The sequence below is a fragment of the Balaenoptera ricei genome, chromosome 3, assembly GCF_028023285.1.
Source record: "Balaenoptera ricei isolate mBalRic1 chromosome 3, mBalRic1.hap2, whole genome shotgun sequence".
NCBI classification, from domain to species: Eukaryota; Metazoa; Chordata; class Mammalia; order Artiodactyla; family Balaenopteridae; genus Balaenoptera; species Balaenoptera ricei.
The window spans coordinates 171,277,990-171,300,282 of record NC_082641.1 but is presented as its reverse complement, the minus strand read 5'-3'; the positions used below and the strand labels follow the sequence as shown (position 1 = coordinate 171,300,282).

Genomic DNA, 22,293 nt, shown 5'->3' with positions numbered 1-22,293 from the left:
GCACCGGGAGGTGTAGTCTCTTTCGCCCTGGCGCCGCTGGCGGGGTCAACGGTCCCCTCTGGCCCGAGAGTCCGGCCGAGAACGGTGGCGACCTCCGCGGAAGGACTTCGTGGGAGGAGGTTGGCGGGGTTGGCTGGGCGGTGGCCGGGCTTAATGCCCGGTCTCGGGAGAGGAGTTGCAGGGAAATGGGACGCGCTCCGGAGCTGGGCAGGTCGGGCGGCGGGAGAGCGGCCTAGCGCCTCATTTTCCCAGTCCGGGGCCCACTAGCGAACGTGGTACGATGTGGGTCGCTCCAGGCCTGGGGGAAGAAAGAGCTCGATGGTCTGTGGGGCGACTGTGTTTTCAAATTTTGGTTTATTTGTTTTTAACAACTTCATCGATAATTCACTTACATACTATACAATTCACCCCTTCTAAGCGTACAATTCCCGTTATTTTTAGTAAATTTACCAAGTGGTGCAATCATCACTACTATCCAGCTTTAGAACTTGTCAGTCACCCCAAGTGTATCTCTCCTGCCCCTTTGCAGTCTATCTCCACTACCACTCCCAGCCCCAGGCAACCACTGATGGGCTTTCTGAGTCTATAGATTTACCTTTTCTGGACAATCCTTATAACTGGAATTATACAGTGTGTGGTTTTTTGCATCATCTGGTATTTTCCCTTAGTATGGTGTGTTTGACGTATATGCGTGTTGTGTGTGTCATTATTTGTTCTTTTTTATTACTGAATAGTATCTCATTTATGGATGGACCTCAGTTCTCATCCATTCACTAGTTAACGGATATTTGGGTTGTTTCCACTTTTTGTCTATTATGAATAAGAACTATTATGAACATTTGCATACATTTCAGTTATCTTGGGCTTCACGGGAGTGGAATTGCTGGATCATATGGTAACGATGTTTAACTTTTTGAGGAACTACCAGACCGTTTTCCAGGTTGTCAGCTGCGTCATTTTATAGTCTCCTCCAAAGGGGTATGAAGGTTCCAGTTTCTTCACACCCTCCGCCAACCATTTGTTATTTTCTGTAGTTTTGATTATAGCCACCCTCGTGGGTATGAAGTGGATCTTATAGTGGTTTTGATTTGAATTTCCCTCATGGCTGATGTTGAACATCTTTTCATGTGCTTATTGGCCATTTGTATATTTTTGTTTTGGTGAAATATCGGTTAACATCTTTTACCTATTGGTTTATTTTTAGTTATGTGTTTTAAAAATACATCTATTTCTGAAACTAACACAATATTGTAAATCAACTGTACTTCAATAAAAATTTTTTAATTAAAAAATATATATTTTAGTTGTGGTAAAATGTACATAACATGAAATTTACCCTTTTAAACATTATTGATTTATTTTTAAAATTATCTTATTTTATCTTATTTATTTATTTTGGCTGCGCCGTGCAGCTTGTGGGATCTCAGCTCCTGGAGCAGGGATTGAACCTGGGCCATGGCAGTGAAAGCCTGGAATCCTAACCACTAGGCCACCAGAGAGAAATCCCTTTTTCTTAAAATTCTTTTTTAAAAAATTATTTATTTTATTTAATTTTTTTATTAAAAAATTTTTTTTAAACCTAGGGAAACTTTCAGAAGAACTAGATGCCAGAAAACCTGGCCTGGTGGTCAGGCTTTTCCTCTGACCCACAGAGTGCCCTGGGCCTTGCCTACAAAAATACCCACAAAGATAGCTGTTGACGTTGTTCCAGTGCTTTCTACTTCCCCTTCACCATGTCCTTACAGCTAAAAGTTAGCCTGTTATGCAGGTAGTCCAAATACTGTCATTACTGCTATCTAAATTTTATTGTATGCTTATTCTATGCCCCACACTGAACATAGGAATCCTGTGAGGATAATAGTTATTATTCCCTTTTTACAGATGAGCAAGCTGAGGCACAGTGGTTAAGTAACTTGACCAGGGTCACTCACACTAGGAATTCTGCACTGTTTCTGTTGGGTGTGATTTTTGATTCATTGACTCCTGTGGTCAGGCCTGTGCTGGGCACTTTTAGTACACAGGGTGGTTAAGATAGGGATGAGCAAGCAAGCACACTAGTCAGAGAAACAGACAGTAAAATAATAAAAATAATTCATTCTTGTACAGAATCTTAGGGGATGGGTTAAATGCATTGCACAAAATATTTGAACTCAGCTTTGAAAGGTATATAAGATGTAGGGTTGCCAGGTTTAACAAATCAAAATACTGGACACCCAGTTGAATTTCAGTTTCAGATAAACAACAGATGATTTTTTAGTATAAAAATATTTAGGGGCTCCCCTGGTGGTGCAGTGGTTAAGAATCCGCCTGCCAATGCAGGGGACACGGGTTCCAGCACCGGTCCGGGAAGATCCCACATGCCGTGGAGCAACAAAGCCCGTGTGCCACAACTACTGAGCCTGCACTCTAGAGCCCGAGAGCCACAACTACTGAGCCCGTGTGCCACAACTACTGAAGCCCGCATGCCTAGAGCCTGTGCTCCGCAACAAGAGAAGCCACCGCAGTGAGAAGCCCGCGCACCGCAGCAAAGAGTAGCCCCCACTCACCGCGACTAGAGAAAGCTGCACACAGCAACGAAGAACCAAAGCAGCCAAAAATAAATAAATAAAACAAATTTAAAAAAAATTTGGAACATTACCTTTTAGGATAAAAATATTTGGGTCATACTTATATGTTTTAAATTATTTGCTATTTATCTGAAATTCAAATAACTGGGTGTCCTGTATTTAGTCTGGCAATCCCAATAAGGTGGTTTTCCAAGTGGACAGAGGGGGGGGAAAAAAAAGGCTTTTTGGGGGTCTCACAGTACATTTTTTTAAATAAAAGTAACACATGGCCTTGCTAAAACATTCAAACAGTATGGAGCTGAGGCATGGTTCTGCATCTTTTCTTTTCTGCCTCACAGATCATTATGCTGGAGACATTATTATGCACACAGATCTCCCCATTCCTTTTTTTTTTTTAAAAATATTTATTTATTTATTTATTTTTTGGGCTGTGTTGGGTCTTCGTTTATGTGTGAGGGTTTCCTCTAGTTGCGGCAAGAGGGGGCCCCTCTTCATCGCGGTGCGCCGGCCTCTCAGGCCTCTCGTTGTGGAGCGCAGGCTCAGTAGTTGTGGCTCACGGGCCTAGTTGCTCCGCAGCATGTGGGATCTTCCCAGACCAGGGCTCGAACCCGTGTTCCCTGCATTAGCAGGCAGATTCTCAACCACTGCGCCACCAGGGAAGCCCTCCCCCATTCCTTTTAACAGCTGCATGGTATTCCATTGTCTGCCTGTGCTTATCTGGACTTCATTGAGCCTGTATGGATAGGATCAGGATTCTGATGAGTACAAACAATGCTGCCAAGATATCCCTTGACCATACATCTCTATGGGCGTTGTAGGTAAATTCCCAGACGTGGAATTGTGATGGCACAGGGTCTGTGCATTTCACATTTTCATTGCTGTTGCCAAGTTCCTTACTAAAGGGCCTGCAGCAAACACACACCCATGCCATATTTTTCCATTTTTTTAAGTCTTTAAAATCTTTTGAAACCTTGGTAAATCTTGGAGTGAATTGTTCATATTCCTTCAGGGGCACATGGGAACTCTGAGAATATGATGAAAACTCTGGCCCTTTTCCCCAGAAAACTGTACACCAGCACACACATACAACACATGGCCGACCTTTGGTGGGGGGTCTGTGTCTGTCCATAGCCCCCTTCCCTGCTCCCAGGGCAGTAGTTCTCACACTGTAAGTAAAATAAGATTTCTGGGGAGCTCACTAAATATACAGATTGTGTTTCAACAGCTCTTTTTGAGAGAACTGAGGACACTTGGATAAAGGAGGAGACCAGACTTGGGGTGCAACTGGGTAATAGGACTCACTCGGAGTAGAGGTGGGGCAACTGGAGAGGCAGTGAAGCACTGTGGGAGCGAGTGGGACCTTTGGCCTTGGCCTGAGCTTTGAATTTGGCTCTGTTACTCGCTGGCCAGGTGACCTAAACTGTGGAGACCTTCATTTCCTTCCTCTTCTCTATGCAAGAGGCATGACAACGACCGAGTCTCAGTGTCAAGTGAGGATTAAATGAGATACTGTAGCTCTGAGCAGAGTGCCAGGCATACTGCTGGGCCTGAGAAGCACTGGCTCTCGTCTTTAATATGTAACATGTCTCACTTAAGACCTGGCCTTGAACGGCATAGTTCAATGATAACATACCAGGTGTCTTATTATTTTCGTTGTCATCATCGGGCTTGAAGGGGAGGCTCTGGCCAGATGGCAAAGGGGGATGTGGCCTCTCCCAGGTGGTGGGAAGCATTGAGAGATTTGGATGTGCAGTCTGAACATCAGGTATTCTTACTGTAAGTTTTCTTTCTTTACTCCCTAGAATGGCTTCAGTAAGAAAAAACAGCCGTCCCGTGCGTGATATCTTTGGCGACTTCAGTGATATTTCCTTAGAAGATTCAAAGATGGAAGAAATCCAGAACTTGGAAATCAGTAGAAGTCTTACCAAAATAGCACCCGGTCCGAGCAGATTTCTAAAAAGAAACCAGACTATGGGTGGAAAACACACACTCCCGAAAGAGAATGCTTTCCTGGGGAGTGGGCCCTGGCTCTCTTCAGGTAGAGCTTCGACCACTGCCTCGAAGGTCAGGGCCAATGCTGCGCTCACAAAGCTGGCCCAGATAGAAACCAAGATCAGGACCCGGAAGGTGCAGATGGATCTGTCTGACGTGGAACCTGACCTGAAGACCTCTGAGGACCGGCTTCCTAGCAGAGCAGACGAAAATCCCCCCAGAAGGACGGTTGACCTTTCTTCACAGAACACAGACAAAACCTCCCAGAAACAGGCCCTTGAAATTCCTGTCCCTGAGAGTGACATGCCGAGTGGGAAGGTCAGTAGGTTTCTAAAGAAGAGAGAAGCATCTGTGGAAAAGATATCCCCTGAAGCACATGTTGGGAAAGAGAGGGATTTTCAAACACCCAAAGAGAAAACACCTCCTAGAAGACTGGATCCTCCAGACAGTGATGAAGAGGAAATGAAAGAGTTGCTGGGAAGCTTGATGGAATCTTCTAGCGAAAAAGAAGCATCCACAAATCAAGGTTTCACCAGCCCCAAAGTCAGTGAGAAAGAACAAACAAAACTAGTCTCGGTAAGGTTTGCATGTATTTATTTTGTACTTGTATGTACTTTGCATTTGTACCTTTCTGTCATAGCACTAGAGACTTTTGAAGAGAGCCATCACCTGTAAACACTTCAGAAAGTGTTTGATGAGGAGAGGTTGGGTTTCAGCCAATCACGGGTACCCATTGCTGGTCTGCTCTGTAAGGGACAGGATTTGGGACACATCAGGCAGTTTTGCTCTATGTGGAGCCTCGTAACTGTATACACCCCAGGACAGCACTTTGTATGACTGATCCAACACCAGCTGTGATCACTGCCATTGGTGATCCATGCCTACTTGTTGGTTGTACCACACAGGAATCACTAACTTGGGAAGGCTGCATTTCCATTTTCCAACTGTTCAATGCCAATGAACAGTTCAGTGGCATTTAGTGCATTCATGATGTTGTGTAACCACCACCTCTGTCTAGTTCCAAAACATTTTCATCATGCCAAAAGGAGACCCTTACCCAGTAATCCCTCCCTGTTTCCCCCTCCCCCAGACCCTAACAACCACTAATCTGCTTTCTGTCTCTGTGGGTTTGCCTGTTCTAGACATCTCGTGTAATGGAATCATACAACCTGTGGCCTTTTGTGTCTGGTTTCTTTCCCTTAGCATGATGTTTACGAGGTTCACTCACATTGTAGCATGTGTCAGTGCTTCATTCCTTTCTGTGGCTGAGTAATATTCCATTGTGTGGATGGACCACATTTTATTTATCCATTTGTCCATTGATGGACATATGGGTTGTTTCTGCCTTTTGGGGATTGTGAATAGTGTACAAGTATCTGTTTGAGTCCCTGTTTTCAATTCTTTGGGTTTATACCTAGGAGTCGAACTCTTGGGTCTTGTAGTAATTCTGTGTGTAACTCATTGAGGAACAGAGAAACTGTTTCCCACAGTGACTGCACCGTTTTACATTCCCACCAGCAGTGTATGAGGGTTCCAATTTCTCCACATCCTCACCAACACTTGTTATTTTTTGGGTTTTTTTGTTTTTTTTTTGGTTATAGCCATCCTAGTTGGTGTGAAGTGATGGGAAGGCTGCATTTTAAGGGGAAAAATCTGCATATTGATTCTGACTCTGTTGAAGATCCATGTTCTCAGGGGCCTTAGTTTAGAAAATGTGTAATTAACAATATGTATTTGAAAGCAAAGTGATATTTCTGATTATTTGTGGAGTATTTCTAATCCCAGTATTATCTTGTCTAAATGTTGTACCTTGACTTCCAGAGATGAGGGGAAAGGAGAGAAAGGGGCAGAGAGGGATAACGATTTGATCACCAAGGACTCATGCTCTCCACCAGCCACGATGTCCGATGATAAGGACTTATGTAGCGTATGTTTGGTAATTTCCCTTCTTTTGTTTCTGCCAAAGTAGGATCAGGTCCCAAATCAACTGAGAGTCCTTTCGCTGCCCAGGAAGGATCTTTCCAGCTCAAAGCCATTTCCGACATCACGTCTGCCAACCTCACGGTCAGCAGATGGGACCCTTCGCAGTGCTGGCTCGAGAACTCGCTCCCCACAGATTCCCATTTCAGAGGACACAGCCTCCCACACGGCATCGCTTTCCATCCCCAGCGCCTTTCCGAAGTCTGTGCCCTCGACAGTGGGGGATGGCAAGCTCTCGTCCTCCCTGAGAAGGAGTGAGGCTGGGCCTCAGGATGAGTCTCCCTCAGAAGCCGCCGATGAAAGTCTAAACGGTAACCCTCGTCCTTGCGCAGAGTTGTCACCCCGGGGCAGGAAGGGCGAGACCGCCTCTAGGGTCCCTGGCGTGGTGGTCCCAGGGTATTGTCTTGAGGGGTGCGAGTCACACCCTTGGCTTCCTGACCTTCTTTCCTAGTTGAGGGGCATGTCAGATTTTTTTGTTCTGTCTTTAAAGCCTTCTTCTGGTAACCCTACCCAATGACAGAGCAAAAACAGAAATCCTTCTAGAGCCTCGTGCAAGAGGACGGCAAGGCAGTTTTCCTTGTTGTAAAAGAGAAATTTGCTTCCTTTCCTTTTTAAATCCAGAAAAAGAAACCAATATCTAACCAGTCACAAACTTTTTTTTTTTTATAAATTTATTTATTTATTTTTGGCTGCGTTGGGTCTTCGTTGCTGCGCACAGCCTTTCTCTAGTTGCGGCGAGTGGGGGCTACTCTTCCTTGTGGTGCGTGGGCTTCTCATTGTGGTGGCTTCTCTTGTTGCAGAGCACAGGCTCTAGGCATGCAGGCTTCAGTAGTTGTGGCTCGTGGGCTCTAGAGTGCAGGCTCAGTAGTTGTGGCGCACGGGCTTAGTTGCTCTGCGGCATGTGGGATCTTCCCCGACCAGGGCTCGAACCCGTGTCCCCTGCATTGGCAGGTAGATTCTTAACCACTGCGCCACCAGGGAAGTCCCTCATAAACATTTTTATTATTTCACCATCATTCAACGTGATTTTTATTTTAACATTGTATGTATTTAAGAAAGAGCAGAAAGAAAAAAGATGTGCAGCCAACATTGATTTCTCCCATCTGGGGTGCCTGATCATCAAATCCGAGTTAAATAACTGTGTCTCGAGCGCCTGCTGTGTGCCAGCACGTGCCAGGCGTCGTGGTGTCAGGAACAGGATGACAAACAAGCCAACTCGCCCCTGCCCCCAAGTGCCAGGGTGATCCACAGCCTGTGAATCAGTTGTAGGGGAGGAAAAATAGCTTTTTCCTTGTGTCCTTCTGGGTTCTTGGCTGGGGCTCTGTGACAAAGGACAGGTTAACAGGAGAAGAGCATTCAGGTATTAAATAAATATTTAATGTACGTTTTATGTGACACAGGAGCCTTCATAAGGAAATGGAAACCTGAAGAAACGGTCGCACCTTCTGCTACGTTTGATGGGGAGTAGAATAGTTATGGGAGAATGTGATAGACGGAAGGATATGAGCCAAGGGTAGTAGATGAGGGGAGATGTAGTCGGGGTTGCTCAGTGTCCCCCCGTCTTGGACATAAGGATGCTCCTTTCCTCCAGGTAGAGGGAAGGCACATCTTCTTACCTGAGGGCCTTACGACCTGATTCAGCGGAGAAGGTTGGGGAGTCCTTGCAGCCCCTGCTGTGTCTCAGATTCCTGCAGGTCAAAATATTCAAGATGCCAAGGTACCACCACGTAGGGGGCAGGGAGGAGAAGCACGGCCAGCAAGAGTCCCTGCCACGCGCCCCTGTGAGGGTTGGAGAAGGCAGCGAGACGGGCTCACGGATGTGAGGAAATCCCTTTGAGCCCCCTCAGGGGCCACCATCGGCCGGATGCCATTTGGCACCTCACTGATACGGTCTCGGATCTTCGGGCCCAAGGGGCTGGTGAGTGGGTGTCCACGCCAGCCTGGCAGGTGTGGGTGAGAAGGTGGGTGTAGCTGGCGGGGCAGGCGCCAGACCCAGGTTCCTGCCCTCCTGGGCTGCCCATCCAGGCTGCCCCTCAGTCCTCGCTGCTGGCCTGGAGGGCCCCCTCGGTGTCCAGACCCTGCCTTCCCTCATTCTGATGCAGCCTCAAGGGCGGCACGTAGCAGGGAGTGGTGAGTACCAGTCTGAGTTTGGGGTCCAGCATACCTGGGGTGGACATCCTTGCTCCACCTCTTTCTGGCCATGCGGTCTCAGGCTCTCTGTGCCGTGGTCTCCTCATCTGTAACGTGGGGCAGAGCTGTGTCCGTGAGCTCGTGCCTGTGGAGTGCCTCAGTGGGGCCTCCTGCTCAGTAAGCGTGTGTGTGTCCGGGTTGGCTGATGTGACAATAACGTTATTCCTCAGCCAGTGACAACACTGTTCCGGAGAGCTCGTCCACAGTCTCCCGCAGTGCCTTGGCCCGAGCCGGCTGGGATGGCTTAGTTCAGAGGCTTTGCCCATGAACGTGTCTCAGGACTTACGTGTCACGTGCATTGTGGTAACTGGCAGTGTTAGAGGAGCTCGGAGGGGGGGCGAGACCCTCACGCTAGAGTGATGAGCTGGGCTTTGATCTGGGTCTTATGCCGCCAGGCAGCCTGGTGTTTGGGGCTGCACTCAGCTGACCTTTGCAAAGAGAGTAGACGGCTCCGTCTTCCATCTCCTGCTCATCCCCAGCACTGTGCCACCTGCAGGAGGGCCCTGCTCCCGTCTGCTCCTGCTAACTGTCCCTGCCTGTTCCTAGAACCGGGGGTCTCATCCTGCCTCCGCAGGGAGACTCATCCCTCCAACCTAGCACGTGCCCTCCGTGGAAGCCTCTAGACACCTTAGGCCCCCCTCGAAGTGTCTGTTCAACTCAGCCATGATTGGATCATGTACCTGCTTGAGTTTTGAGGCCCCGCAGGGTGGACCCCCCGCCCTCTCCACCCCTAACTGCGTGCGCACGCGCGCACACGCACACACACAGCCTCTGTGCCTCGGGCCTGAAATGAGCCACGTGATGGAATCCCTGCCGATACTGGCAGCCCGTCGGCCTCCCCCGTCCTGGGGAGGAGTGGGCTCGCATACTGATGGGGCAGAAACCTGCTGGGACACCCAAACTGCACAGAGCCTTCCTGCTCCTGAGTGACCTGCACCCAAGGCATCTGGGCGCTGGCGACTGGCCAGCTGGCACCACAGAATTAAGTGCCCTTAACTTGCTTTAAATGAGAACTTAGGACGAGGTGCTAGTCCCCCAGCAGAGGGCCCCCCTCTCCTACCTCAAGCACACGTGTCACTGGGCGTCCTTCCTTGCATCGTGATCGTCTCCTGTGTCTAGGCCAGGGGCTGAGAGGTCTGTGGTCTGTGTTTTGTTTGTTTGTTTTGCTTTGTTTTTTTGGGCCACTGCGCGTCCTGTGGGATCTTAGTTCCTTAGTTCCCCAACCAGGGATTGAACCCGGGCCCTCGGCAGTGAAAACGCAGAGTCCTAACAACTGGGAATTACCCCATCCTCTGTTTTTTTGTTGTTGTTTTGTTTTTTCTTTGCACTGGGTCCTGCAGATCCTGTGGCCAGACCTGGTGTCAGCTCCTCCTTCCCCAGCCAAATCTCCAACCACCTTGAGGTTATAACTCCCTCCTATCAGACCTCTGGGGTCCCTGCACACGTGTTCACAATACTTGGCTCTTCTTTCATTTAAAAAAATTTTTTTAAAATGTTTTATTTATTTATTTTTGGCTGTGTTGGGTCTTCATTGCTGCGTGCGGGCTTTCTTCTAGTTGCGATGAGCGGGGGCTACTCTTCGTTGTGGAGCGCGGGCTTCTCATTGGGGTGGCTTCTCTTGTTGCAGAGCACGGGCTCTAGGGCGCGTGGGTTTCAGTAGTTGTGGCTCGTGGGCTTAGTTGCTCCGTGGCATGTGAGATCTTCCTGGACCAGGGCTCGAACCCATGTCCCCTGCACTGGCAGGTGGATTCTTAACCAGTGCGCCACCAGGGAAGGCCAGTCGTCTGTTTTTATGAATAAAGGTTTTTTTTTGTTTTTGGCCGCACTGCGCGGCATGTGGGATTTCAGTTCCCCGACCAGGGATCGAACCCACATCCCCTGCTTTGGAAGACCGGAGTCTTAACTGCAGAACCATGGGGGAAGTCCCTATAAATAACATTTTATTGGGACACAGCCATACCCATTTGTTTACACACGGTCCGTGGTGGCTTTCGAATCATGAGGGCAGAGCTGATCAATGGTGACAGAGGCAGACTAGCCCGAAAAGCCAAAAATATTTACGACCTAGCCCTTTAGAGAAAAAGCACTTGGACCCCTGGGCTCGCTTTCTGAGGACAGAGACCGCACGCCTTCTGCTCTTCCTGTCCCTAGCACTTAGCCCGGTGCCTACAACAGGATGGTAAACGCATGTGGAGTAAATATCGGCATGTTACATTTTTGATTACAGATTTGAGAATAAACATTTTATCCCTTGATGATCTGGCTCCAGCTGTCAGTGAGAAATCAGCCTTGGAACAGAAAGTAAGTACAATGAACTGATTTTTCGTTTTAGGCCTTTGGGTAGAACGGCTTGCAACCGTTATGCCTCATTTAGGTCAGTGGTTCTCACCTGGGGGCGATTGCTCCCCTAGGGGACACTTGGCAATGTCTGGCAACACTGTGGTCATGACTGGGGTGCAGGGTGCTACTGGCATCCAGTGGGTGGCAGTCCGGGATGTCCTGTGCCAGTGTCCCACAATGCATAGGATGGCCCCCGCTGCAAAGAATGTTCGTGTCTCAAATGTCAGCGTGCCATGGGTTGACACCCTGATTTAGGTAATAACAGGATAGAGCTATTTAACGTATCAGAAGAGTAAAGCAGATCCCACTTCAGCTTCCCCAAAACAGTACCTGCACTAACCTGTACTTGTTGCATCGCCCCGTGGTGATTCTTTCTGTATTAGTAACCACCTCATTATCAACGCATGTTTTGATAATACATAATAATGGCACTTTAACAGATTTCACCCACGTGCCAGCTACACATGCTCACACCATCAGTGCTAAGTGCAGCAGCCTCGTGCTGAAGGGTTTCAAGAGTTCTGATCACAGAAACACAAGAGAAGGAAAAGACCTACAGAAACAAACCCAAAACAATTAAGAAAATGGTAAGAGGAACATACATATCGATAATTACCTTAAATGTAAATGGATTAAATGCTCCAACCAAAAGACATAGACTGGCTGAATGGATACAAAAACAAGACCCATATATATGCTGTCTACAAGAGACCCACTTCAGACCTAGGGACACATACAGATTGAAAGTGAGGGGATGGAAAAAGATATTCCATGCAACTGGAAATCAAAAGAAAGTTGGAGTAGCAATTCTCATATCAGACAAAATTGACTTTAAAATAAAGACTATTACAAGAGACAAAGAAGGACACTACATAATGATCAAGGGATCAATCCAAGAAGAAAATATAACAATGGTAAATATTTATGCACCCAACATAAGGAGCACCTCAGTACATAAGGCAAATGCTAACAGCCATAAAAGGGGAAATCGACAGTAACACAATAATAGTAGGGGACTTTAACACCCCACTTTCACCAATGGACAGATCATCCAAAATGAAAATAAATAAGGAAACACAAGCTTTAAATGACACATGGACTTAACTGATATTTATAGGACATTCCATCCAAAAACAACAGAATACACTTTCTTCTCAAGTGCTCATGGAACATTCTCCAAGATAGACCATATCTTGGGTAGCAAATCAAGCATTGGTAAATTCAAGAAAATTGCAATCATATCAAGTATCTTTTCCGACCACAACGCTATGAGACTAGATATCAATTACAAGAAAAAAACTGTAAAAAATACAAACACATGGAAGCTAAACAATACGCTACTAAATAACCAAGAGATCACTGAAGAAATCAAAGAGGAAATCAAAAAATACTTGGAAACAAATGACAGTGATAACACGATGACACAAAACGTATGGGATGCAGAAAAAGCAGTTCTAAGAGGGAAGTTTATAGCAGTACAATCCTCAGGTAACCTCAGGAAACAAGAAAAATCTCAAATAAACAACCTAACCTTACACCTAAAGCAATTAAAGAAAGAAGAACAAAAAACCCCCAAAGTTAGCAGAAGGAAAGAAATCATAAAGATCAGATCAGAAATAAATGAAAAAGAAATGAAGGAAATGATAGCAAAGATCAATAAAACTAAAAGCTGGTTCTTTGAGAAGATAAACAAAATTGATAAACCATTAGCCAGACTCATCAAGAAAAAGAGGGAGAGGACTCAAATCAATAAAATTAGAAATGAAAAAGGACAAGTTAAAACACACACAGCAGAAATACAAAGGATCATGAGAGATTACTACAAGCAACTATATGCCAATAAAATGGACAACCTGGAAGAAATGGACAAATTCTTAGAAAAGTACAACCTTCCAAGACTGAACCAGGAAGAAATAGAAAATATAAACAGACCAGTCACAAACACTGAAATTGAGACTGTGATTAAAAATCTTCCAACAAACAAAAGCCCAGGACCAGGTGGCTTCACAGGAGAATTCTATCAAACATTTAGAGAAGAGCTAACACCTATCCTTCTCAAACTCTTCCAAAATATAACAGAGGGAGGAACACTCCCAAACTCATTCTACAAGGCCACCATCACCCTGATACGAAAACCAGACAAAGGTGTCACAAAAAAAGAAAACTACAGACCAATATCACTGATGAACATAGATGCAGATATCCTCAACAAAATACTAGCAAACAGAATCCAACAGCACATTAAAAGGATCATACACCACGATTAAGTGGGGTTTATCCCAGGAATGCAAGGATTCTTCAATATATGCAAATCAATCAATGTGATACACCATATTAACAAATTGAAGGATAAAAACCATATGATAATCTCAGTAGATGCAGAAAAAGCTTTTGACAAAATTCAACACCCATTTATGATAAAAACTCTCCAGAAGGTAGGCATAGATGGAACCTACCTCAACATAATATAGTCCATACATGACAAACCCACAGCCAACATCATTCTCAGTGGTGAAAAACTGAAACCATTTCCTATAAGATCAGGAACAAGACAAGGTTGCCCACTCTCACCACTATTATTCAACATAGTTTTGGAAGTTTTAGCCACAGCAATCAGAGAAGAAAAAGAAATAAAGGGAATCCAAATCAGAAAAGAAGAAGTAAAGCTGTCACTGTTTGCAGACTTTACATAGAGAATCCTAAAGATGCTACCAGAAAACTACTAGAGCTAATCAATGAATTTGGTAGAGTAGCAGGATACAAAATTAATGTACAGAAATATCTTGCATTCCTATACACTAATGATGAAAAATCCGAAAGAGAAATTAAGGAAACACTCCCATTTACCATTGCAACAAAAAGAATAAAATACCTAGGAATAAACCTACCTAAGGAGACAAAAGACCTGTATGCAGAAAACAGTAAGACACTGATGAAAGAAATTAAAGATGATACAAACAAATGGAGAGATATACCATGTTCTTGGAATGGAAGAATCAACATTGTGAAAATGACTACCCAAAGCAATCTACAGATTCAATGCAATCCCTATCAAACTACCAATGGCATTTTTCACAGAACTAGAACAAAAAATTTCACAATTTGTATGGAAACACAAAAGACCCCGAATAGCCAAAGCAATCTTGAGAAAGAAAAACGGAGCTGGAGAATCAGGCTCCCTGACTTCAGACTATACTACAAAGCTACAGTCATCAAGACAGTATGGTACTGGCACAAAAACAGAAATATAGATCAATGGAACAGACAGCCCCAAGATAAACCCACGCACATATGGTCACCTTATCTTTGATAAAGGAGGCAAGAGTATACAATGGAGAAAAGACAGCCTCTTCAATAAGTGGTGCTGGGAAAACTGGACAGCTACACATAAAAGAATGAAATTAGAACACTTCTTAACACCATACACAAAAATAAACTCACAGTGGATTAAAGACCTAAATGTAAGGCCAGACACTATAAAAGTCTTAGAGGAAAACATAGGCAGAACACCCTATGATGTAAGTCACAGCAACATCCTTTTTGACCCACATCCTAGAGAAATGGAAATAAAAACAAAAATAAACAAATGGGACCTAATGAAACTTAAAGGCTTTTGCAGAGCAATGGGAACCATAAACAAGATGAAAAGACAACCCTCAGAATGGGAGATAATATCTACAAACGAAGCAACTGACAAAGGATTAATCTCCAAAATATACAAGCAGCTCATGCAGCTCAATATCAAAAAAACAAACAACCCAATCCAAAAATGGACAGAAGACCTAAATAGACATTTCTCCAAAGAAGATATACAGATTGCCAACAAACACATGAAAGGATGCTCAACATCACTAATCATTAGAGAAATGCAAATCAAAACTAGAATGAGGTATCACCTCACACCAGTCAGAATGGCCGTCATCAAAAAATCTACAAACAATAAATGCTGGAGAGGGTGTGGAGAAAAGGGAACCCTCTTGCACTGTTGGTGGGAATGTAAATTGATACAGCCACTGTGGAGAACAGTATGGAGGTTCCTTAATAAACTAAAAATAGAACTACCATATGACCCAGCAATCCCACTACTGGGCATATACCCTGAGAAAACCATAATTCAAAAAGAGTCATGTACACAATGTTCATTGCAGCACTATTTACAATAGCCAGGACATGGAAGCAATGTAAGCATCCATCGACAGATGGATGGATAAAGAAGATGTGGCACATATATACAATGGAATATTACTCAGCCATAAAAAGGAATGAAATTGAGTTATTTGTAGTGAGGTGGATGGACCTAGAGTCTGTCCTACAGAGTGAAGTAAGTCAGAAAGAGAAACACAAATACCGTATGCTAACACATATATATGGAATCTAAAAAAAAAATGGTTCTGATGAACCTAGGGGCAGGACAGGAATAAAGATGCAGATGTAGAGAATGGACTTGAGGACATGGGGAGAGGGAAGGGTCAGCTGAGAGTAGCTTTGACGTATACACTACCAAATGTAAAATAGATTTTACATTTATTTTACATTTATCCCTAGTGGGAAGCAGCCGCATAGCACAGGGAGATCAGCTCGGTGCTTTGTGACCCCCTAGCGGGGTGGGATAGGGAGGGTGGGAAGGAGATGCAAGAGGGAGGGGATATGGGGATATATGTATGCATATAGCTGATTCAATTTGTTATACAGCAGAAACTAACTCAACATTGTAAAGCAATTATACTCCAATAAAGATGTTTAAAAAAAAAAAAAGAGTTCTGCTCACGATACTCAGCCTGCCCAAATTTAGGAAGGACAGCGTGGACCCTCACCTGCTGGGCCCTTGGGGTGCCCTCAGTCTAACTCAGTGGTATTCCGAGCTTGTTGCTCATTCGAAAACACTTTCCAGTGACCTCTGCCTTCCTTTGTTTTAGAAAGAAGGTCAGGGGGAAAAAGCATCCAGCAAAAGCCCGTGGGCTGGGGCCCCCCGCTCTGGAAGCGAGATTTCTGAGTGTCTGAGCCAGCGGTCCGTCTCGTCCCCTGGACCCAAGGGCACTTCTAGCCTGGGGTCAAAGTCTCAGGAACCTATGGCCAGCACAGTGAGCTCGGCTTATTCGGAAGATTTTGAAAAATCCCCCAGTCCAACAGCATCTGAGTCGATGGCCCATTCTGAGGCGTCTCCTGACAGGACGCTGGCGACTCGGTCTGAATTTTCTGCAAGCCTGAAGACAGACCTTCCTCCACCAACTCCCAAGTCTCGGAAAAAGTGGGCCCGGGGTGTTACAAGAGTCATGGTGAAGGAGATGGCTGTGCAGACCCTCGATCCCGCCTTCACCTACCAGTGGGCTAAGGGTAAGCATGTTGGTTGGAGGAGGGAGGGGCAGGCCAGCGGCAGCGACAGGCAGGAACCCCGGGGCCAGGAGGTCTGGGTTGTCGTCATTAGTCAGCTGGGGGGACCTCAGCACCCTGTTTCCTCTCCCACAGAAGAGGGGGGCTCCTTGGGTACTCCCCACTGTCTTCCAAGCTCTAAAACACTGAAAGGTTTCAAACCAAAGACTAAGGCAGTGGTTCTCAGCTGGGGTGATCCTGGCCCCAGGGGACAGACATCGGCAAGGTCTGGGCGACGGGAAGTCTATGGGTGGAGGCCAGGGGTGCTGCTCAACATCCTGCAGTGGCCAGGACGGCCTGGCCAGAGAGTGACCCCGCCCCAAATGTCAGTGGTACGCAGGGTGCCAGGAACCGCCTTCCGGGACAGCCTGTCCTCAGGCACTTTGTGGGGCCCCAGCATGGGGCTCCAAGGGCTGCTGTGTCGCCCATCTGGCTGGTTGTCTGAACTTGCTGCGTTTGTCGGTGGATTCTCTTCTGGGGTGCAGCGGGCACTGCTCGTTGTTTCTCCTGTCCCCAGCATTGGTCTTGGCCCTTCCGGACGGAAAGGTCGCTTGCTTTTAGCGAGTCTCCTGCTCCCTTTTCTTGTCTAGACAACACCCGCAATACGGACAGAGCTTGTTGTTTCCAGACTGTGCGCTGGGGTGCGGTTCTCCCTTTGTCTGTTCATTTGGATTTGGGGAGCTTAGTCATACATCCGCCGGGACCTCACACCTGGCTGGGGGCGTGACTGTTCTGTTTCTCAGGGAGGAAGGTCAGTCAGACGAGCCAACTCAGATCGCTAGAAGGTGTTCAAGGGGATTTTAAACCCTGGTTCTGTGACTCAGAAACCTCTGTGTCCCTCTCCACGTCCTCCTGCTGCCTTTCTGACAGCCTAGCCTGTGGGCAGCAAATGTGCCCATTTTTGTTTCTCTTTTTGCAATTTAAAGCGATGGACACGGGGTGGGGGGAAGGGTAAGCTGGGACGAAGTGAGAGAGTGGCATGGACATATATACAGTACCAAACGTAAAATAGATAGCTAGTGGGAAGCAGCCGCATAGCACAGGGAGATAGCTCGGTGCTTTGTGACCACCTAGAGGGGTGGGATAGGGAGGGTGGGAAGGAGACACACGAAGGAGGAGATATGGGGATATATGTATATGTATAGCTGATTCACTTTGTTATACAGCAGAAACTAACACACCATTGTGAAGCAATTATACTCCAATAAAGATGTTAAAAAAAAAAAAGTGAAAAATAAAAAATAAATAAAGAGATGCTTTCATAAAACATTGGTGGTGCTGATTTCCTAGACGCGGCCTGACTTTGAAAGGAGGGAGAAAAAAGGCAGCGTAAATCAACTGGCCAGTTAGAATCCAGGGAACATTCCGAAGCCCTCAAATAGCTGTGGAAGGAGGGCAGAGCCAGGGGAGGGCACGATGCCACAGTTGTCAGCCGCGCTGGGCTGTGGTGACCACTTCAGCCAGCACACCTGACTTATATATTGAACAGGGAGAACCTACCAGAAAGATGGAGGCAGGTTTGGGAAAATTTTAAAAGGGGGAACGGTTAAAAAAGCAAGGAGGGTGGCCATCACATTCAGAAAGAGAAAAGGACAGATTCATGTAGCTTATTTCAGCCTCATACCTGTTGATGAGAAAGTCATTGCTCTGAATCCTGCCCACTCACCTCTCCCCCTTTGTCCTTGGGACAGCGGCCGGCGTAGCGGCCATCGGACCAGCCCTGGGAGGTGCCTACATGGACCCCTCGCCCATCGCCAGCCACGTCGTCAGTGCGGACGCCATAGAAGGTAACAGCCCAGCTCACCTTGTGGGTCCCTTAGGTCGAGGACACCGATGTTGGACAGAACAGGAAGGCTACCAGGAACATACCTATGAGCCTTCCACCCCAACAGGGCCATCTTTATTTTGTGTGTTCCCTTCAGAGCCTTTCTGTCCAGAATCCATAGCTGTTTTCCTCTGGAAGACACTCAGCCAGTACTGAGCGGCCCAGCCCTGTGGACACGACACTTGCCTTCTTGCTGCGTGTGTGAGAGTCGTGGGGCCCTGGGGAGGCCCAGCCCGGCCTTGGGCAAGAGGAAGACGCCAGCAGCCACCTTGGGAAACCCAGTCTGTGTCAGGTCCCACGGGGCTGCTGATGACTCACATGACACAAGCAAAGATCCGTCTAGTGTGTGTGTGTGTGAAAAAAAAAGGAAAAAAAAAAGAAAAAGAAAAAAAAAAAGGAAAAAAAAGAAAAAGAAAAAAAAGAAAAAAAAAAAAAATAAATGAAGAAGGGGGAAAAAAAAAAAAAAAAAAAAAAAAAAGATCCGTCTAGAACCTGCTTTTTTCCCCCCATTTCCATTTTCTTAACATTTTTAGAAGATGAAGATATTAAGATATATTGGTTGCAATAAGTGAAATATTTATATCCTTAAAAAAAAATCTCCTGTTTTTAAACACAATATTAACCTCAAGGATTTTTCCATGTTACTGTGTAGTCTTAGTAATGATCATTTTTAACAGTTGCAGTTATTTTTTTTTAATTTTTAAACTTTAAAATTTTTAATCTTTTTATTTTTTGGCTGCGGTGGGTCTTTGTTGCTGAGCGGGGGGCTACTCTTTGTCGCGGTGCGCAGGCTTCTCATTGAGGTGGCTTCTCTTGTTGCGGAGCACAGGCTGTAGGCACGTGGGCTTTAGTAGTTGTGGCGTGCGGGCTCAGTAGTTGTGGCTCGCGGGCTCTAGAGCACAGGCTCAGTAGTTGTGGCGCACGGGCTTCGTTGCTCCGTGGCACGTGGGATCTTCCAGGACCAGGGCTCGCACCCATGTCCCCTGCATTGGCAGGCAGATTCTTAACCACTGTGCCACCAGGGAAGCCCCGGTTGCAGTTATTTTTAATTGTACTTTTATTTAGTTAATTATTATATTTTAATTGCATTTTAAATTATTTTAATTATGTGTTTAAAAATTCATGGTGTAAAATTTACCCTCTTCCCCATTTTTAAGTGTACAGTTCAGGAGTGTTAGATTCGCACCGTGCGGTTGCAGTTTGGGGAGCCGTGTCACTGGCCTTCTTTCCTTGTGTTGGACGCCAAGGTTGAGGCTTCCGGTTCTGCCTGGAAGCTGAGCTGAGGGTGTGAGATCCACACAAAGTCAGCGAAGAGAGCGGTTCATTTACTACTGAGTAGAGAGAGGCACAGAATAGGCGAGGCCTTTGCTGCTTCCGAAGGTGGCAGCACCTGCAGAGAGCATCCTGACACAGTCCACGGTTGGGGGCTGCAGGGCCCTCGCGGGGAGCGGGACTGGCCAGGGGGATGGGGCCCCGGGGGCTGCCGACTGACACAGAACCTGGTGCAGCCCTGACAGCATACAGCCCGGCCGTGTTGGCGCTCAACGATGTGCTGAAGCAGCAGCTGAGCCTGACACAGCAGTTCATCGAGGCCAGCCGGCACCTGCATGCATCCCTCCTGCGCTCCCTGGACCAGGACTCATTCCATTACCACACCCTGGAGGAAACCAAAGAGGTGACCATGGTGCAGCTAACCCTTCCCGGGAAAGAGAGGGCAGGCGGCTTCCCACGCTCAGCCCGGGGTGGCGGGGATGCTGGGGGCCCAGCCACCTTCACCTTCAGTCCTCGTGTAAGGAGTCCTGTTCTCTCTTTGGCCATGACCAGGGCTGGTACGGGGCAGGGGCACTGAGAGCCAGCCGCAGCCCAGGCTCTGTGTGACCTCGGACCACAGGTGACCTCCTCGGTGAGGGTTCTGTCCCTCTACCGACCGTTCCCGTGGGCCACCACAGGCAGGGCCCCTCTCCTCAGTCCCAAGGGCTAAGCTCAAGGGATGTCACACTCACCTCTATTTTTCCCTCCAAAATTTATTTTTTTGTCTGATTACAAAAAACATTGTATAAAAATTTTGTTGGAGATATGTAGCTTATAAAGTTCTCCATAATTTCAGAGATAACTATTACCAACTTGATATATATTCTTTAGATTTTTCCTATGTAAAATATAAACTGTTATGTACACGTACAATATTATATCTTACATATTTTATACTATGTATAAAATATATAGAAGAGGTATAGTATTCATATATAATAACATGATATATATATTTATTTACAGAAATGGCATCATACTATATGAGTTGTTCTGCATGGTGATTTTTATCATTTTATCTACAAATATTTCAGTATATATTTCTTAAAAATAAGGACTTTAAAAAAATAGTCACAATACCAGTATACCAAAACCAAATTGACTTTTTTTTTTTTTTGTTTTGCTTGTGGGATCTTAGTTCCCTGACTAGGGATCAAACCCATGCCCTTGGCAGTGAAAGTGCAGAGTCCTAACCACTGGACAGCCAGGGAATTCCTGCAACATTCTTTTTTTTTTGGCTGCGTTGGGTCTTTGTTGCTGCGTGTTGGCTTTTCTCTGGTTGTGGCGCGCGGGGGCTACTCTTCATTGTGGTGTGCAGGCTTCTCATTGGGTGGCTTCTCTTGTTGCAGAGCACGGGCTCTAGGCACGCGGGCTTCAGTAGTTGTGGCTCGCGGGTTCTAGGGTGCAGGCTCAGTAGTTGTGGCGCACAGGCTTAGTTGCTCCACGGCTTGTGGGATCTTCCCGGACCAGGGCTCGAACTCGTGTCCCCTGCATTGGCAGGCGGATTCTTAACCACTGCGCCACCAGGGAAGCCCTAAGTTTTCTTGATATCATTAGATATCCAGTGTTCAGATTTCCACTCATCTCATAAAAGTTGTACCTTTTGTTCCTATTTTTTTCATCAGTGTCCAAAGTGGTACATCAAGATCGTTTGATGTCTTAATCTAGAGCAGTGGTTCTCAGCCCTGAGCAGCGTCAGACCCCCGAGGGCCTGACCACTGGGGTTGTGTTGGCAGCAGGGTGGGCCTAGCAGTGGGCGTTTCTCCTATGGGCCCACTGGGGACCCACTTTGAGAACCACTGCTCTAGAGGTCTTCCCCCCTCCCCCCCCCCCCTTTTGTTTCCTTGCAGTTTATTGGTTGGAAGAAAACAGGTTGTCCTGGGACTTCCCTGGCGGTCCAGTGGTTAAGACTCTGCGCTTCCAGTGCAGGGGGTGTGGGTTCGATCCCTGGCTGGGGAACAAAGATCCCACATGCTGCACGGTGTGGCCAAAAAAAAGAAAGAAAATAGGTTATCTGACAGTTTCCCACATTCTGGACTGGGGTGATTGCTCCCCAGTGGAGTCCTTTTAACTTGTTTCTCTGTTGGATGTGCATCAGTTGACTGGATGCAGGCTGAAGTGATCTGACTGCGTCACCTGCCTGCAGCCCACGTGTGGCTGCCTGCTCTCTGCTCCAGGCCCACACCCTGAGAGTGGCACCTAAGTCCTCCTCCCCAACCTGTGTCCTCTGCTCCAGGCCCACACCCTGAGAGTGGCACCTAAGTCCTCCTCCCCAACCTGTGTCCTCTGAGGGCACCCTGGGTAGCCCTGCCCCTCACCGCGGCCCCTCTTCCCTTCCAGGCTCAGTCAGGGCTCGCCCCTTGCAGGGTACCTGCCTGGAGGCTGCCTGGGTTCCCCTCTCCTCTTCTGTTCCAGTGCCACCTGGCATCCTTTCATTTTCCCTGTTAGCCCCTGGGGACAGGCACCGTCTCCAGGACCCAGAGCCTCAGCAGACTGAGGCAGCAGCGGTGATGGCTCCCCCGTGTCCTCTGCCCCACAGTACATCAGGCAACACAGGCCCACCCCGCTGACCATGGAGGAGGCCCTGGAGGAGGTGAAGAAGGAGCTGTGAACGCCGGGAGGTGAGATAGACTCACGGTCTAAGGAGCTGGTCCCGTAAACCAGCCGTGACGCTCACACCTTAGTTCCCAGGGGACGTTCAGCGGTTGGGGGCAGGTG

At 46.9% G+C, this 22,293-nt stretch overlaps 1 protein-coding gene across 6 annotated transcripts in view; it reads left to right on the top strand.

Annotated features, from left to right (window-relative positions):
* Positions 1–27: 27 nt before the first annotated feature.
* The window catches only part of C3H19orf44 (chromosome 3 C19orf44 homolog), a 25,491-nt gene continuing 3,225 nt past the window's right edge, over positions 28–22,293 (top strand). The window contains exons 1-8 of one of the 6 annotated variants that reach the window (XM_059918178.1): positions 28–119; positions 4,370–5,135; positions 6,529–6,850; positions 10,957–11,030; positions 15,986–16,403; positions 18,131–18,226; positions 19,773–19,939; positions 22,115–22,196. In XM_059918178.1, the coding sequence (XP_059774161.1) occupies positions 4,371–5,135; positions 6,529–6,850; positions 10,957–11,030; positions 15,986–16,403; positions 18,131–18,226; positions 19,773–19,939; positions 22,115–22,186 (1,914 nt within the window). In that variant the 5' untranslated portion in view covers positions 28–119; position 4,370 and the 3' untranslated portion in view covers positions 22,187–22,196. The other 5 variants (XM_059918180.1, XM_059918181.1, XM_059918179.1 and 2 more) reach the window with 5 other exon arrangements.